Raw genomic sequence first — 16,640 nt, 5'->3', positions numbered from 1 at the left:
ATAACGGACTCGCTATGACCAGAAAAAAGGGGCTGGAGGAGACATCAGCACAGGAGGGTGCAGGGGCCCTAGCACAGCGAAACCCCAAAGAAAAGGGAAGTCAAGTAGCTGCCAAACTGGAGCGATTTGCTCACACACCAAACCAGCATGCAAGCACGACACCTAAAAAGAGCAACCATATAGGGGGGGCTCAGCATCAAACCAGCCAGCTGGGAAGGAGAAGTCTTGCCCCTACGGGGGGTGCAGTAGCAAACGCCCCATTGGAGTTGGGGGTGAACGGTATGGTGGAGGGGGGTTCTGGTTTGGCCACGGAGGTGGGGGATGGTGGTGTGGCATCAATGGCTGAGAAGGAACCATCACTGAGAGACATCTTTCTAGCTGTAAATAGTTGTAAGGTATCTATTTCTGCCCTATCAGCACAAATGGAAAGTTTTAAAAGTGATTTATTGTCAGTAAAAAGTGATGTGCAAGTAGTGTGCACTCGGACAGCTGCTTTGGAAGACAGGATCAGTCAAATGGAGGATGATGTCTCCCCTTTAAGACAGGAAGTCTCACTTATGAAAAAACAACTTAATGAATGCATGCAAAAAATGGACAGTATGGAAAACAGACTACGTAGAGAAAATTTGAGGGTGTTGGGCCTCCCAGAAGGCTGTGAAGGCAATAATCCTGTTAAATTTATGGAAGATTGGTTAAAGGAGAGATTCGGGAGGGAGTCACTCTCAGAATTTTTTTCCATTGAGCGTGCGCATAGAGTGGCCTCTAGGTCATGGGCTCCAGGGGGTCACCCAAGACCACTGATTTTTAAGCTATTATGCTTCAGGGATAAAACCACCATCCTTCGGAAGGCAAGGGAGATGAAGAACATTCAATATAGAGGTGCAAGGGTCTCAATATATCCGGACTTCTCTCCTGAGCTTCAAAGGCAGAGAGCCAAATTTGTGGAATGCAAGCGCAAGCTGCAGCAGTTAAAAATTAACTATGCTTTATTATATCCAGCGCGCTTGCGCATTGCGGCACTGGGGGAAACTTAATTTTTTAATACTCCCATCGAAGTCACAACCTGGTTAGAAAAAAACAAAGGAAGAATACAGCGAGAAGATGAAATATAGAAAAGGCAGGAGACCGGGAAATCAAGAGAGAACTTTTTTTTTTCCTGTTTGTTTGTGGACTTCCTTTTCCTTTTTCCCTTTTTTTCCTTTTTTTTTTTCTCTCCCTTTAAGGGGAGTGGGGAGGGAGGGGGGAACATGTAAAATTTGTTGGTTTATAAGCACAATGGAAACAATGGGGATAGTTCCCCTCTTACTGGGTCCGGGGGGGGGTAAGTTTGTTTTTCTCACCTTGAAAAAATGTGTCCGGTCACTATAGAAGCCTCAGGGGTAGGCCCAAAATTGGGCAATAGGGGTAAAAATAGTGGGGGGGTAGGGGGAGGGGGGAGGTGGGGTGGGGGGAGGAGGGGGAGGAATATGTGTATGAGTGTGTGTGGGAGGGGGGGGGTTGACTTTGGAGTAAGGGGAAATTCATTTTATAAATATTATAGAAGTCACATCAAGAGGTGGTTTAACTTTGCTAAGAGACACAAAGAGATAGGACCCACAGATGTATGGTAGTGGTGATTTAGATAGCACTTGGAAATTTAAAAAAAAGTTTACTATATGTTCCTGGAACGTTCGGGGGGTTAAAGATAATCTGAAAAGGCAGACGATCCTCTCTATGGTAGATAAGGGGAAGGTTCAGATACTATGTCTGCAGGAGACGCATCTGGATAAGGAATCAATTAAGATAATTGATCATAAAAAATTTCAGATGCAATTTCATTCCACTCACACTTCGTACTCAAGGGGTGTGAGTGTTTTGATAAAATCAGGGATAGCTTTCTCCTGCAGCCATAGTAAGGTGGACACAGAAGGCCGGTATATTTTTCTCTATTGCACAATTGAGAACAGGAAATGTGTATTAGCTAACATCTATATTCCTCCCCCTTTTGGGAGGGAGGTTTTGGATGACCTAACTGAATTCATGGTGAACCTCCCAGGGGTTCCGGTAGTGGCGGTTGGGGACTTCAACATGACCATGAATAACGAGGTAGACAGGTTCCCTTTAAAAAGTCTGGGTAGGGGTAAACCTAAGAGTCCGCTTCTACAGTATTGTGAGGAAGTAGGATTGGTGGACATCTGGAGAGAGAGGCACCCTGGGGTGAGGCAATATTCCTGCCATTCCAGGACACATACCACCCTGTCCAGGATAGACCTGGTCTTGGGTAATGAGGAATCGCTGGGTATGGTGGGAGAAATAGTCTACGAGCCAAGGGGGATTTCGGACCACTCACCAGTGATAGTTGATTTAAAGGGTGAGAGAGGCATTAATAGGGGTGACTGGAAAGTAAATCCCTTTTGGCTCGAGATTATTGAGGACGCGGGCACTGTGGTGGAGAAGCTGGTGGAATTTGTAGATTTGAATATAGGTACAGCTCCATTAGGGATAGTTTGGGACGCCCTGAAAGCTTTCCTCCGGGGGATCCTAATTCAAAAAATATCCCACATTAAGAAAAAATCACAGATAGAAGAACTAAAAGTCAAAGAGAGTGCTATAAGAGCGGAAGAACGGTACGTTGAGGACCCAACTCCAACCAGACATAAGACGTGGGTAGAGAGACAAAATGAGTACAGTAGAATAGTCCTGGAAAAGACAGAGAGGAAAAGGTTATTTCAGAAACGAACGTTTGCCTGTGAGGGAGAGTGTGTCGGGAGGACCCTGGCCCTGATCATAAAGGCCAATAGCCCTCCGAATTCCATACTAGCGATAGAAGGAAGAGAGGGAATAATAAAAAATACTAACCCAGAAATATTAGAAGAGTTTAGGGAGTACTTTAAAAATTTATATAGCTCGGCTCAGGAAGATGTGGAGGGAGAAATGACAGCTTTCTTTGATAAGATTAAGTTAACCCCGCTCACGAGAGAAGATAGGGAAATGTTGGATGCCCCTCTGACACTTGGGGAATTACAAAGGGCTGTGGCAGACATGGCGAACCAGAAGGCCCCGGGTCCTGATGGTTTACCCGTAGAAATTTTCAAAAAGTATGGGGAGCTTTTGCTCCCCATGCTTTTGGAAGTACTAAACGGCACTGGGAAGGATGGTAATTTGCCAGTCTCAATGACAGAAGCCATTATAATAGTATTGCTGAAGGAGGGGAAAAGCCCGTTAGAGATGGCATCATATAGACCGATATCACTGTTATGTTCGGACGTGAAGATTCTGGCAAAGGCCCTGGCAACAAGGCTAAAGAAAATAATTTCCAGAGTAATTCATATAGATCAAACCGGGTTTATCCCGGACAGAGCTACAAGTACGAACATAAGACGAGTATATTTAAATATGCAGATCCCCACGGTGAATAGCGGTAAGAGGGCACTCCTTTCGTTAGATGCCACCAAGGCATTTGACTGCCTGGAGTGGCATTACATCTGGAAGGTGTTGGCGGAATTCCAGTTTGGCCCTGGCTTTGTTCATTGGCTAAGCCTCTTATATGACAGACCAAGGGCAAAGGTCAGAGTCAATGGAGAATGCTCAGATTGGTTCCAATTAAGAAGGGGCACCAGGCAGGGGTGCCCTTTGTCGCCCCTCCTGTTTGCCCTGGCAATAGAGCCGCTGGCTGTGGCTATAAGGGCGTCTCAGGGGGTTCAGGGGTTTAAAAGAAGGAGGGGAGAGGAGAAAATAGCAATGTACGCAGATGACATTCTGTTATTCCTAGGGGATACGCAGGAGTCATTAAGGACGGCTATGGGGATGGTCGAAGACTTTGGCCAATTCTCTGGGTTAAAAATTAATTGGGAAAAGTCAGCAATATTACCTATAGACCCCCTGATGGAGCCCCTTCCGGATCAAACCACACAAATTAAGGTAGTCAATCAGATGAAATACCTGGGGATTAATATCTCAAGGGAGCCGGAACAATATATTGCAGAAAATCTAGTCCCATTAATGAAAAAACTCAAACAGAAATGTAGGGTGTGGGGACGGTTGCCCCTGTCGGTCGCCGGGCGCTGCAACCTGATAAAAATGGTCTGGATGCCGCAAATTTTATATATTCTGCATAATTCACCTGTTTGGATTGCTAAACGATGGTTCAATAAAATGGACAGCTTATTTAGAGAGCTGATTTGGAAAGGTGGCGCAGCAAGGATCGGCCTGCAGACGCTCCGGCGAACGACAGAAAAGGGAGGACTGGGAGTCCCGGATCCGGGATGTTACTTTCTGCCATCACAGGTCCAGCATATGGGAGGGTGTAATAGGCCCGGGAAAGAGGTAACAGGGAATAAAGTACTCTTAGGTGATACTAACCACGACACCATAGTAGAAGCGTTGGAGGCGGACTCCTTTATCACCAGATGTCCCACTACCCAGTTGATGGTCAAGAGCTGGTCCAAGGTCAAAAAAATAATGGGCTATGTAGATTTCTCTGAGTTCTCCCCATTGTGGGATAATAGCAAGCTTAATGAAGTGAAAATAATGGGGAAGATTGAAGAGTGGGATCGGCAGGGCATCCATTATCTCTCACAGCTTTATAAAGCCGGGAAATTAAAAACATTCCAGGAATTGGCGATTGAATTCGCGATCCCTAACCGTTCATTTTACAGATACTTGCAGGTTAGGCACGCTTTAGACGCACAATTTAACGGTAAGGAGCCACTATGGAGCGACATGATCTCTGTGAGAAAATTGGTCGACTCAGATTCCACGAAAGGTCTGATATCTGATATGTACAGCAGTTTAAGAATCTCGATACAGGGGGATAGAGCGGAGGACAAAAATAGGAAGAAATGGGAGGATGAGATTGAGAAAATATCGGACAGTCAATGGGAGTATGTATTGTCATCAGGACCCAGGGTTTCCCTCTCTCCATCACAGGTAGTGTCGCATTTATATTTGATATATGGGGCGTATTTTACACCACTAAAGCTGTTTAGGATGGGGAGGAGGGTAGACTCGGGGTGTCAGAGGTGCGGAGGAGAGAGAGGAGATCTATTACACATGTTCTGGCGCTGCCCAAAACTGTACAGATACTGGAAAAGTATTGTGGACAGGATAAATTGTATTTTTAAGACATCACTAAGTATGGATGCCAAGATCTGCCTACTAGGTCTAATAGAGGAGCAACAGCCCGCGAGAGATACACAGACTGCAATAGTTAGGTGCCTGTTTCAAGGGGAAAAGCTTATAGCCAAGAATTGGCAGAGAAAAGAACCCCCGACGTTCGAAGAATGGGTGAAAGAAGTGAAGGAGGAAGTTAGTAGAGAGAAACTTATATATAAGAAAAGAAGTAATCACAAAAAATTTGAGAAAATATGGAAGGATTGGGTGATGTGGGAGAAGCACGGGGTGAATGGGGAGGGAGAATGAGGTTTAAGGGGGTTGGGGGGTTGGGGGGGGGGTGTGATGGCGGGGGGAAGGGGAGGGAAGGGGAGTAAAAGAAAGGGGAAAAATTTTGTATGTCCCTCAGGTAGAGGAGGGTATTTTATTGATGTTCATGCTCCTTGCCTTTTTCTTTTTGTGGACTGCTGTATAAATACGGTAAAAGTTGAAGACTATGTAAATACTGGTTATGTCAGTCCCCAGAATGTGATCTTATCTGCTTTCTTTTTAATGTGAATTGTTTTTTTTCAATAAAGAGGATTTAAGCAAAAAAAAAAAAAAGAGAAACTGTCTTTTGAAAAATAATTTAAAAGTCAGCAGCTACAAATACTGTGGATAATGACTTTTAAAAATGAGGTACTTACCAGTGCCTGGAGTCTTTTGCTGTCTTCCCGCAGCCGGTTCTACTTACCTCTGTCATTTTGGTTATGGAAGCCGACTGTGACTTCCTGAGGAATCACAGCCAGCTTCCCACTGTGCATGCATGAGATCACACGGTGTTGTGGGATTGGTCCTTTGAGCAGCCCAGGAGGCTGCGGGGGGGGGGGGGATGGGGGGGGCATGTGCATGTCATTCACTCCTGGGTGAGAACTGGGGGTGGGAGCAGGTAACTGCCCAAAAAGGTACTTGCTCCCTGTGTAAAAAAAATAAAAAATAAAAAAGTCAAAAGTGTTAGGGATGGGGAGTGGGGTTGAATAAATGAAACATTCACTTTTGAGTGAAGATCCGCTTTAAGAGTGGACATTCAGATTCTAACAAATGACCATTCCTCATTGGTTCTCTTTAAACCAGCAACATGTAAAAATAAAATTAATAAGTGACAAAAGCAAAATGAGTGTATTTGAAATCTTCTTATACTTCACTTTTAACACCCAAATGGTTGTCTGGGTGCCAGGGGAGCTTCTCCATCTTTGGAGACACCTTATCACAAAGAAATAAGACAGCAATCGCATACTATCCTCTCTGACTGCTACCTCCCTCAAGACCTGCCGACTGGGAATATCAAGAAAATTAAAGCTGAACTCCTGCTTTTGTTTTACATAGTTTGTTCGGGCCAAGCTGGCCCAAAAGAACTATGTCCCTCACTAACATGTGAGGTCGCTGGATGTGCTGTATTAACTGTATGTAGAGGAGGCTACATACAGCACTGTGTTCCAGGTGTGAGCCAAGACTTCCTGTCTCTTACCCAGAACATAATAGAGTCTATCTGAGCGGTGCTCAGCCATTCACAGAAAGCAATGTATTAGTGTAGTAATGAATACAAAGCTTCCTTTAATTGGCCTCGGCTCGCACTCGGAACACAGTGCTGTATGCTGCATATAGCCTCAGCTACATACAGTTTATACAGCACATCCAGCGAGGCCATGTTAATGGAGGGACATAGTTTGTCATGGCCAGTGTTACAAAAGCTGGAGTTCAGCTTTAAGCCGGCCACACGTGGATCAAAATTCAGTCGGTCCAGCAGGGACCAGCCGGATATTGATCCATGTATGGGGACAGTAGTTGTACAGATGTCAATCTACCTGTTGGATAAATGCCACTTGATCAGCTCTCACAGCTAAGGCTAGCTATAGCTGGCAGCAGTGTAAGTAAGTCATTCACCTCGAGTGTGTGGATCAGGGAATCAGTTCATTTTTTTTCCCGTTCAGCGATAAAAATGACTAATGCATTGACTGTCGTGGACATGAGATTATTCTCCCAATCTGGCCATAAACAGGTGATCAGGAGACCGATCCAACCAGCACCAAATTGTTAATATTGACAAATTTAAAGATTACAAAAATATGTGCAATTTCTATAAACCAATACAAACAACTGAGAAATGTAGCATTACCTTTGGATCAAATGGCAGTTTTTTCTTTGAATGTGGAGCCCAATATGATTTTGCCAACTGAAAAAAACACAGAGAAAAAAAAAAAAAAAAAAAAAGAAGATTACATACACATTGTAATCAGCACTTGCACTTATATTTTATTCCATCCACATACAGTATACAATGCAATTGTCTGATTGCATAAAACTACACATATCTGACGGAAGCCCAGACAACAATGGAAAGAAGAGGTGACAGGAAACGTTTGCATTTTAATTCAAGCACTTGAGTACCATCCTGTAATACCTCTTTATTATCAGGCCAGATTTTAGTTTTTAGCACTGTGATAGTTGGACTGACAGTTACAGTCATGCAACACTGTACACAAATTAATTTATTTAGACATATAGAGCTTCATTTTGGTGAGATTTAACTACTGTTTATTTCACTAAAGAAACCAAAACATTAAAAAAAAAAAAAAAAAAAAACACACAATACATGTCATCTCTCAAGGTCCTAAAATGCCACAAAATGGTTTAGATTGAAACATAGTGTATACACTGCAGCAGTGAGAGTGCAGGCCTCAGGACTATGTAATGCACAGAACAGCTTGAAGGATTTAGTGTTCAGGAGTTAGCGCCCTCTTATGGTGGTTAGTGGTGGTGAGTACCCCTTTAAAAATTGGTGAACAGTAGTGAGTGTGCCATAATTTTGGTAGTCAGTGCTATTTCCTCCATAACATTGGTAATCAGGGTGCCGCTTTAATGTCCACATGCCTTCAGTGTGCATCTTTGCTATTCTTAGTGGTAAACAGTGTGCCTCTATTTTGTTGGTGGTCACTGGCAGCAGTTTTACTAAAAAGGACCATAAAGGAGAAACTTCCACTGCAGAAAAATGAAGAGGATCAGTGGCAGAGGAGGAAGAGGGAAGGTTCTCAGATGTAAGCACAAGCTGTGTTGACATTTGTAATGACTGCGATTGGCCATTACAATGATCTCAAGGCACAGAGCCACTCCAATTGGCCGTCCCCAGCGTCTGACAGACTTTTACTCCATAACAGACACAGGAGGTAAGCAAGATGGCACCGAGGCCTATACTCCGGCGGCGGCCTTGTTTACTAAAAAAACGTCAAAGGAGAGTAATCCTCCTCCCAAAACGACATCTTCTGGTAGCCAACACTCCTGTCTCCCCACCCCTTCATCAAATAGCCCAGCCAAGTCTAGACCCAGGCTAGATGGCAACGGACTGGGTTCGCCTGTGAGCCCCACACCAGATTGAGGGGAAGACACAAGGGAAATGCCCGAATCTATTGAATCCTTTCCCACACAGAACCAACCTGTACTTAATACAGTACTAAAAGACATGCTACTGTCTTTAAGGAGCACAATCCAGTCTGACATGGCCTCATGTATGAACAGATTCAATAGAGATATCCAAATAACGGGGGACAGGGTGGACCACATTGAGGTTAAGATGGGAGAATACGCTCACACCATAAATGATTTGGTTGATGCCTAAGAAGAAAAAGAAGGGGAAAACTATTGGATCAAGGCAAAATTAGCTGATTTGGAAGATAGGTCGAGAAGAAAGAATTTGAAAATAAGAGGGATACCAGAGTCGGTGCAACCAACCGACCTACGCTCTTACGCAGCGACCTTATTCAAAAATCTTATACCAGGCCTTACTGACTTAGATGTCACAATAGACAGGATCCACCGTCTACCCAAGCCATCTCATCTATCTGACCACATTCCAAGGGATGTACTCCTTCGTCTCCATTTCTTTCATGTAAAAGAAAATCTAATGTCATGTATGCGAAAACAGGAGCAAATACCAGCAAACTATCAGAATTTACAATTCTTTGTGGACCTCTCGCAATACACGCTCCAAAAACAGAGAAATCTGAACACGGTAACTAAAGTGTCGAGGAACCATAAAATTCCTTATAGATGGGGTTACCAACAAAAATCACTGTGACCAGAGAAGAATTGTTGACTTGCATGAAGCTGGAAAGGGTTATAAAAGTATCTCCAAAAGCCTTGCTGTTCATCAGTTCACGGTAAGACAAATTGTCTATAAATGGAGAAAGTTCAGCACTGCTGCTACTCTCCCTAGGAGTGGGCATCCTGTAAAGATGACTGCAAGAGCACAGCACAGACTGCTCAATGAGGTGAAGAAGAATCCTAGAGTGTCAGCTAAAGACTTACAAAAGTCTCTGGCATATGCTAACATCCCTGTTAGCGAATCTACGATACGTAAAACACTAAACAAGAATGGATTTCATGGTAGGATTCCACAGAGGAAGACACTGCTGTCCAAAAAAAACATTGCTGCACGTTTACAGTTTGCACAAGAGCATCTGGATGTTCCACAGCAGTACTGGCAAAATATTCTGTGGACAGATGAAACCAAAGTTGAGTTGTTTGGAAGAAACAACAACACTATGTGTGGAGAAAAAGAGGCACAGCGCACCAACATCAAAACCTCATTCCAACTGTGAAGTATGGTGGTGGGGGCATCATGGTTTGGGGCTGCTTTGCTGCGTCAGGGCCTGGACGGATTGCTATCATCGAAGGAAAAATGATTTCTCAAGTTTATCAAGACATTTTGCAGGAGAACTTAAGGCCATCTGTCCACCAGCTGAAGCTCAACAGAAGATGGATGTTGCAAAAGGACAACGACCCAAAGCATAGTAAATCAACAACAGAATGGCTTAAACAGAAGAAAATACGCCTTCTGGAGTGGCCCAGTCAGAGTCCTGACCTCAACCCGATTGAGATGCTGTGGCATGACCTCAAGAAAGCAATTCACACCAGACATCCCAAGAATATTGCTGAACTGAAACAGTTCTGTAAAGAGGAATGGTCAAGAATTACTCCTGACCGTTGTGCACGTCTGATCTGCAACTACAGGAAACGTTTGGTTGAAGTTATTGCTGCCAAAGGAGGTTCAACCAGTTATTAAATCCAAGGGTTCAAATAATTTTTCCACCTGCACTGTGAATGTTTACATGGTGTGTTCAATAAAAACATGGTAAAATGTAATTCTTTGTGTGTTATTAGTTTAAGCAGACTGTGATTGTCTATTGTTGTGACTTAGATGAAGATCAGATCACATTTTATGACCAATTTGTGCAGAAATCCATATAATTCCAAAAGGGTTCACATACTTTTTATTGCAACTGTATACTAAGTATGAACACCAATCTCTCTCTCCTCCTAGACAATCCCCCCCCCCAGTTAGAACACACCTAGGAAACACAGTTAACGCCTTGATCGCCCCCTAGTGTTAACCCCTTCCCTGCCAGTGACATTTATACAGTAATCAGTGCATTTTTATAGCACTAATCACTGTATGATTGTCAATGGTCCCAAAAATGTGTCAAAAGTGTTGAATTAGTCTTCCGCAATACCGCAGTCACGAAGAAGGGAAAAAAAAAAAAAAAAAAAAAAATCGCAGATCGCCGCCATTACTGGTAAAAAAAAAAAAAAAAAAAAAAAAATTATAAAAATGCCATAAATCTTCTTTCCCCTATTTTGTAGATGCTATAACTTTTGCGCAAACCAATCATTATACGCTTATTGCGGGTTTTTTTTACCAAAAATATGTAGAAGAATACATATCGGACTAAACGGAGGAAAAAATGTGGGATATTTATTACAGCACAAAGTAAAAGATAGTGTTTTTTTTCAAAATTGTCGCTCTTTTGTTTATAGCGCAAAAAATAAAAAACGCAGAGGTGATCAAATACCACCAAAAGAAAGCTCTATTTGTGGAAAAAAACAAGGCCATATATGTTTGGGTACAGCGTTGCACGACCGTGCAATTGTCACTTAAAGCGATGCAGTGCCGTATTGTAAAAAATGGCCTGGTCATTGAGCAGCCAAATCTTCCGGGGCTGAAGTGGTTAAACAGTTATGTTAATTTAGTTAAGATGGATGTAAACCCAATGTCATCCTTTCTAAACTACTGCCATAGGGGATATCTATAAGGATATACATGCCTCCTGCATGTATCTTTACCTGTCAAATGTCTCCCCTCTGTCTGTTATTAGACCTGAAAAACTGCATATTCTGTGGGTGGGTCTGTTGTCTGGAGCTCGGTGGGTGGAGTCGTGATGTCAGTATACTCCCCGCCCACCTCTACACTCCCCTTGTCAATATGCATTTTCTCCTGTGTATTTCTTACACTGAACTTCTGCTATGATCTCCAACATCCAGTGAAAAGACAGGAAAGTAACCACATGACTTCAGCATGCCAAATCATGGTGAGGTGTGGAACAGCCAATCCTTGCAGAGCTGCTGAAGAAAGGAGTGGGGGAGGGAATTAAAAAATACTGCATGTCTTAGGCTAGTGCACGAGATGTAAATCACCTGTCACTCACAGCAAGGGGGAGGATTTGACAAAGTTTTTCTCTATTTGTCAAGATTTATCTCACTGAACAATAAAAGAGTGTTGCTCAGAGATGGATTAACCCTCCCTTGTTCTATCCAAAATGAAAAAAAAAAAAGATTTGCCTTCAGTTCAATTCAACCTTGTTAAATAGATTTGAAACATAGAATGCTCAGAGCACTATGGATTTTCAAAAAGAAGAGCACAACAGAAGTAATTTACTTTCGCACTAATAAAACATCATATCTAAAAAAAAAAAAAAAAAAAAAAAAAAAAAAGAGAGAGGAGTAGTGTAAGGATGAGCTCAGGCGTGTACGCAAACAGCACGTGCAGAGCCTGCCAGGAAGTTGGCATTGCGGAACTCTAATTACAAGCAGTGAGACATTTTTCCGATGTGTGGCTGCAGAGATCGGGAAATGTCTCCCTGCTTGCGATTAGCGCTGTGCAGTGCCGACTTCCTGGCGGGCTCTGCATGTGCTGTTTGCGAACACATCTGAGCTCATCCTTAGAGTAGTGAAAGGGATGTGTCACACGATGATCGTCTTTCTTGTGACAGGGGAAATTTACACTGATAATCAGGGCACGATCATCAGTGCCCATCGATCAGTGCCAGCATATCAGTGCCCTTCAGTGCCAGCATATCTGTGCAGTGCAGCTTATTATTGCAGGGAGGGGTGTTAGTGCTGGTTCACACAGGGGCAACACGACTTGCAGGTCGACTCACCGAGGCGACCTGCACACGACTTCAGCGGTGACTTGCAAAATTACTTCTGTATAGAAGTCGCCCCAAAAATACTACAGGAACCTTTTTCTAAGTCGGAGTGACTTGCGTCGCTCCTATTAGAACGGTTCCGTAGTACAGAACTGGACACGACTTGCCAGGCGGGTAAGTCGCCTAACAAGTCGCACCTGTGCGAACCGGGGCTTAGTGCTGGCAGAAAGCAGGAGGAAGACACCACCTCCAATAGGCAGTACAGACCAGAGGTCTGCGAGTTCCTGTCCGCCCACTAAAGCAAGCAAGGATGGAAGTACAAGAGAACTACAAACTGGGACGTGCCAACATCGGTGGCTGGGGGAACAGGAGGAATAGCAGCCACCGGTCTTAAAAAAAGGAAATCACAGGGCAGTAACGGTTTTATTTGAAAATCATCAGGCTATTACAGAGCAAATGCTGAGCTCACAAGAACATGGATGGCATATTCGGTGAAAGTAGGAGATCAGCAACAAGAAAATGAAAAAAAAAAAGGTTTTGCCCAGAATTCTGCTTTAGCCACTTCAATACTGGGCACTTTCACACCTTCCTGCCCAGGCCAATTTTCAGCTTTCAGCACTGTCACTTTTTAAATGACAATTGCTCGGTCATTCTACACTGTACCCAAACTAAATTTTCATTATTTTGTTCCCACAAATAGAGCTTTCTTTTAGTGGTATTTGATCAACTCTGCAGTTTTTTTTTTGTTAAACAAATAAAAAAAAGACTAAAAATTTTGAAAAAAAAAAAAAAAAAAGTTTTTCTTTGTTTTTGTGATAAAATTTTGTAAATAAGTAAGTTTTCTCCTTCACTGATGGGCACTGATAAGCTGCACTAATGGGCACTAAGGCGGCACCAATGAGGTGGCACTGATGGGCGACACTGATAGGTACTTATAGGTGGCACTGATGGGTGCTGACTTTCACTGATAGGCATCACTGGCAGGCATTTTTCATGGGCACTGATTGGCATTTCCCTGGTAGTCTAGGGTGGCATACCTGGTGGTCCTGGGTAGGCATCTGGGGGGGCTGCGCTGATAAACAATCAGCACAGACCCCCTGTCAGGAGTGCAGCCGATCAGCTCTCCTCTACTTGTGTCTGTCAGACGCGAATGAGGAAAAGCCGATCAATGGCTCTTCCTGTTTGCATCGTGATCAGCCGTGATTGGACACGGCTGATCATGTGGTAAAGAGCCTCCGTCAGAGACTCTTTACTAAGGATGAGCTCCGGCGTGTTCGCATGCTGCACGTGCAGAGCCCGCCAGGAAGTCGGCACTGCACAGGGCTAATCACAAGCCTTGGGACATTTCCTTAAGTGCGGCTGCAGAGATCGGGAAATGTCTCACTGCCTGTGATTAGCGCAGCGCATTGCCGACTTCCTGGCGGGCTCTGCACGTGCAGCTTGCGAACACGCCGGAGCTCATCCTTACTCTTTGCCTAGATCGGAGTTGCGGTGTATCAGACTGACACATCGCAACAACGATCGCCTCCATCCTGACGTCCGCAACTACTTTGCCAACGTCATTTTGCTATATGGTAGGCGGCAAGCGGTTAAGATGCGCATTTTCTGAAAGCGCATCAAAAGTCCTGCTGCTGCATCTTTGTTGTGCTATCAAAAAACGAGTGATGTAAAGTCTTTGGGGAACCATGGGTTAACCACACGAAACCCGCAGGTACGCCCTCCACGGTGGGCAAGCTGCAGTGTGAAAGCGGCCTAAAGAGATCCATTTTGCCTTTAGGCCCCATTCACACTATAATGTGTGATCGCAGATGTAGCGCATTTGTATGCTGGTTCTCTGCTTTTGCACACAGTCACACTACACACATTTCACACGACAAATACGTCAAAGTAGTCCATACAGACCTGTATGAGTTCTAGATAAATGTTCTGTTTGTAGAACCCCCCATAGAAGAACACACAGGGCTCACACCTCACCTGAGTTTTAGATGAATGTCCTGTGTGGAGAACTCTCCATAGAAGAAGACACAGGGATCACCTTAGTTCTAGATGAATGTCCTGTGTGGAGAACTCTCCATAGAAGAACACACAGGGCTCACACCTCACCTGAGTTTTAGATGAATGTCCTGTGTGGAGAACTCTCCATAGAAGAACACACAGGGATCACCTTAGTTCTAGATGAATGTCCTGTGTGGAGAACTCTCCATAGAAGAACACACAGGGCTCACACCTCACCTGAGTTTTAGATGAATGTCCTGTGTGGAGAACTCTCCATAGAAGAACACACAGGACTCACACCTCACCTGAGTTCTAGATGAATGTCCTGTGTGGAGAACTCTCCATAGAAGAACACACAGGGCTCACACCTCACCTGAGTTTTAGATGAATGTCCTGTGTGGAGAACTCTCCATAGAAGAACACACAGGGATCACCTTAGTTCTAGATGAATGTCCTGTGTGGAGAACTCTCCATAGAAGAACACACAGGGCTCACACCTCACCTGAGTTTTAGATGAATGTCCTGTGTGGAGAACTCTCCATAGAAGAACACACAGGACTCACACCTCACCTGAGTTCTAGATGAATGTCCTGTGCGGAGAACTCTCCATAGAAGAACACACAGGGCTCACACCTCACCTGAGTTTTAGATGAATGTCCTGTGTGGAGAACTCTCCATAGAAGAACACACAGGGCTCACACCTCACCTGAGTTTTAGATGAATGTCCTGTGTGGAGAACTCTCCATAGAAGAACACACAGGACTCACACCTCACCTGAGTTCTAGATGAATGTCCTGTGTGGAGAACTCTCCATAGAAGAACACACAGGGATCACCTTAGTTCTAGATGAATGTCCTGTGTGGAGAACTCTCCATAGAAGAACACACAGGGCTCACACCTCACCTGAGTTTTAGATGAATGTCCTGTGTGGAGAACTCTCCATAGAAGAACACACAGGACTCACACCTCACCTGAGTTCTAGATGAATGTCCTGTGTGGAGAACTCTCCATAGAAGAACACACAGGGCTCACACCTCACCTGAGTTTTAGATGAATGTCCTGTATGGAGAACTCTCCATAGAAGAACACACAGGGATCACCTTAGTTCTAGATGAATGTCCTGTGTGGAGAACTCTCCATAGAAGAACACACAGGGCTCACACCTCACCTGAGTTTTAGATGAATGTCCTGTGTGGAGAACTCTCCATAGAAGAACACACAGGGATCACACCTCACCTGAGTTCTAGATGAATGTCTTGTGTGGAGAACTCTCCATAGAAGAACACACAGGGCTCACACCTCACCTGAGTTCTAGATGAATGTCCTGTATGGAGAACTCCCCATAGAAGAACACACAGGGATCACCTGAGTTCTAGATGAATGTCCTGTGTGGAGAACTCTCCATACAAGAACACACAGGGCTCACACCTCACCTGAGTTCTAGATGAATGTCCTGTATGGAGAACTCCTCATAGAAGAACACACAGGGATCACCTGAGTTCTAGATGAATGTCCTGTATGGAGAACTCTCCATAGAAGAACACACAGGGCTCACACCTTACCTGAGTGACGAACTCGGCGTTCATCTGGGTGACTGTAGGGGTCGCCATTTTCCTGACTGGCGGCTGTCCTCCGGGTCTGGTTTCCATGGTGACACCTTCACAAACCCAAACCTCGTGTACCACAGAACCATACAACCGGCTACACCAGCACTGACTAAACACCGGATCCGCTCACAGGGACGGAGGATGTGACGTGAAAACTGAGTGACAAAACATAGAGGAAGCGCTGTGTAAGAGTGTTGTGTCCTCAGGAAAGGCGCCATGTTTATGGAGCCAGCCGCTCATGTGTTTTGATAAATAGCTTGGCCCTTGTGCTATATATATATATATATATATATATATATATATATATATATATATATATATATATATATATATATATATATATATATAGTACCTGGATATAGAATGAGAACTGCTGCTGTTTATTATGACTGACCCGGGAAAGCCGACCAAGAGCACTGCCAGCACCCAGCACAAAATGCTGAGCCTTGTAGTTCCACAACTGCTGGATTATATCTGCCTCACAACCACATGCCTCAAGCTGAACTCCGGGCTTTTTCTTTCATTTTGGATGTAGTAAGAGAGGGTTGTACCCCTGTCAAAAATGTTTTTGTTTCCAGCCATCTGTGTTCCATTGGGGAGATTATCCTTTACTTCCTGTGCTATCACCAAAACAGGAAGTGAGATGAAATCCCTCCAAAGGGTGTGTCCCCATTGGAAAATTCCCCTCTTCTCCTGTTCTGGTGACAAC

General features: G+C 44.1%; 1 protein-coding gene across 1 annotated transcript in view; it reads right to left on the bottom strand.

Moving 5' to 3' along the window:
- Positions 1–16,075, bottom strand: part of AQR (aquarius intron-binding spliceosomal factor) — a 214,182-nt gene extending 198,107 nt beyond the window's left edge. The window contains exons 1-2 of the mRNA XM_073609694.1: positions 15,887–16,075; positions 7,247–7,303 (exon numbers count right to left, since the gene is read on the bottom strand). Of these exons, the coding sequence (XP_073465795.1) occupies positions 7,247–7,303; positions 15,887–15,973 (144 nt within the window). The 5' untranslated portion in view covers positions 15,974–16,075. The remainder of the gene's footprint in view (positions 1–7,246; positions 7,304–15,886) is intronic.
- Positions 16,076–16,640: the final 565 nt, after the last annotated feature.

The sequence above is a fragment of the Aquarana catesbeiana genome, linkage group LG13, assembly GCF_042186555.1.
Source record: "Aquarana catesbeiana isolate 2022-GZ linkage group LG13, ASM4218655v1, whole genome shotgun sequence".
NCBI classification, from domain to species: Eukaryota; Metazoa; Chordata; class Amphibia; order Anura; family Ranidae; genus Aquarana; species Aquarana catesbeiana.
The sequence above is the reverse complement of the archived record's forward strand: the minus strand, read 5'-3'. Positions and strand labels throughout refer to the sequence as shown.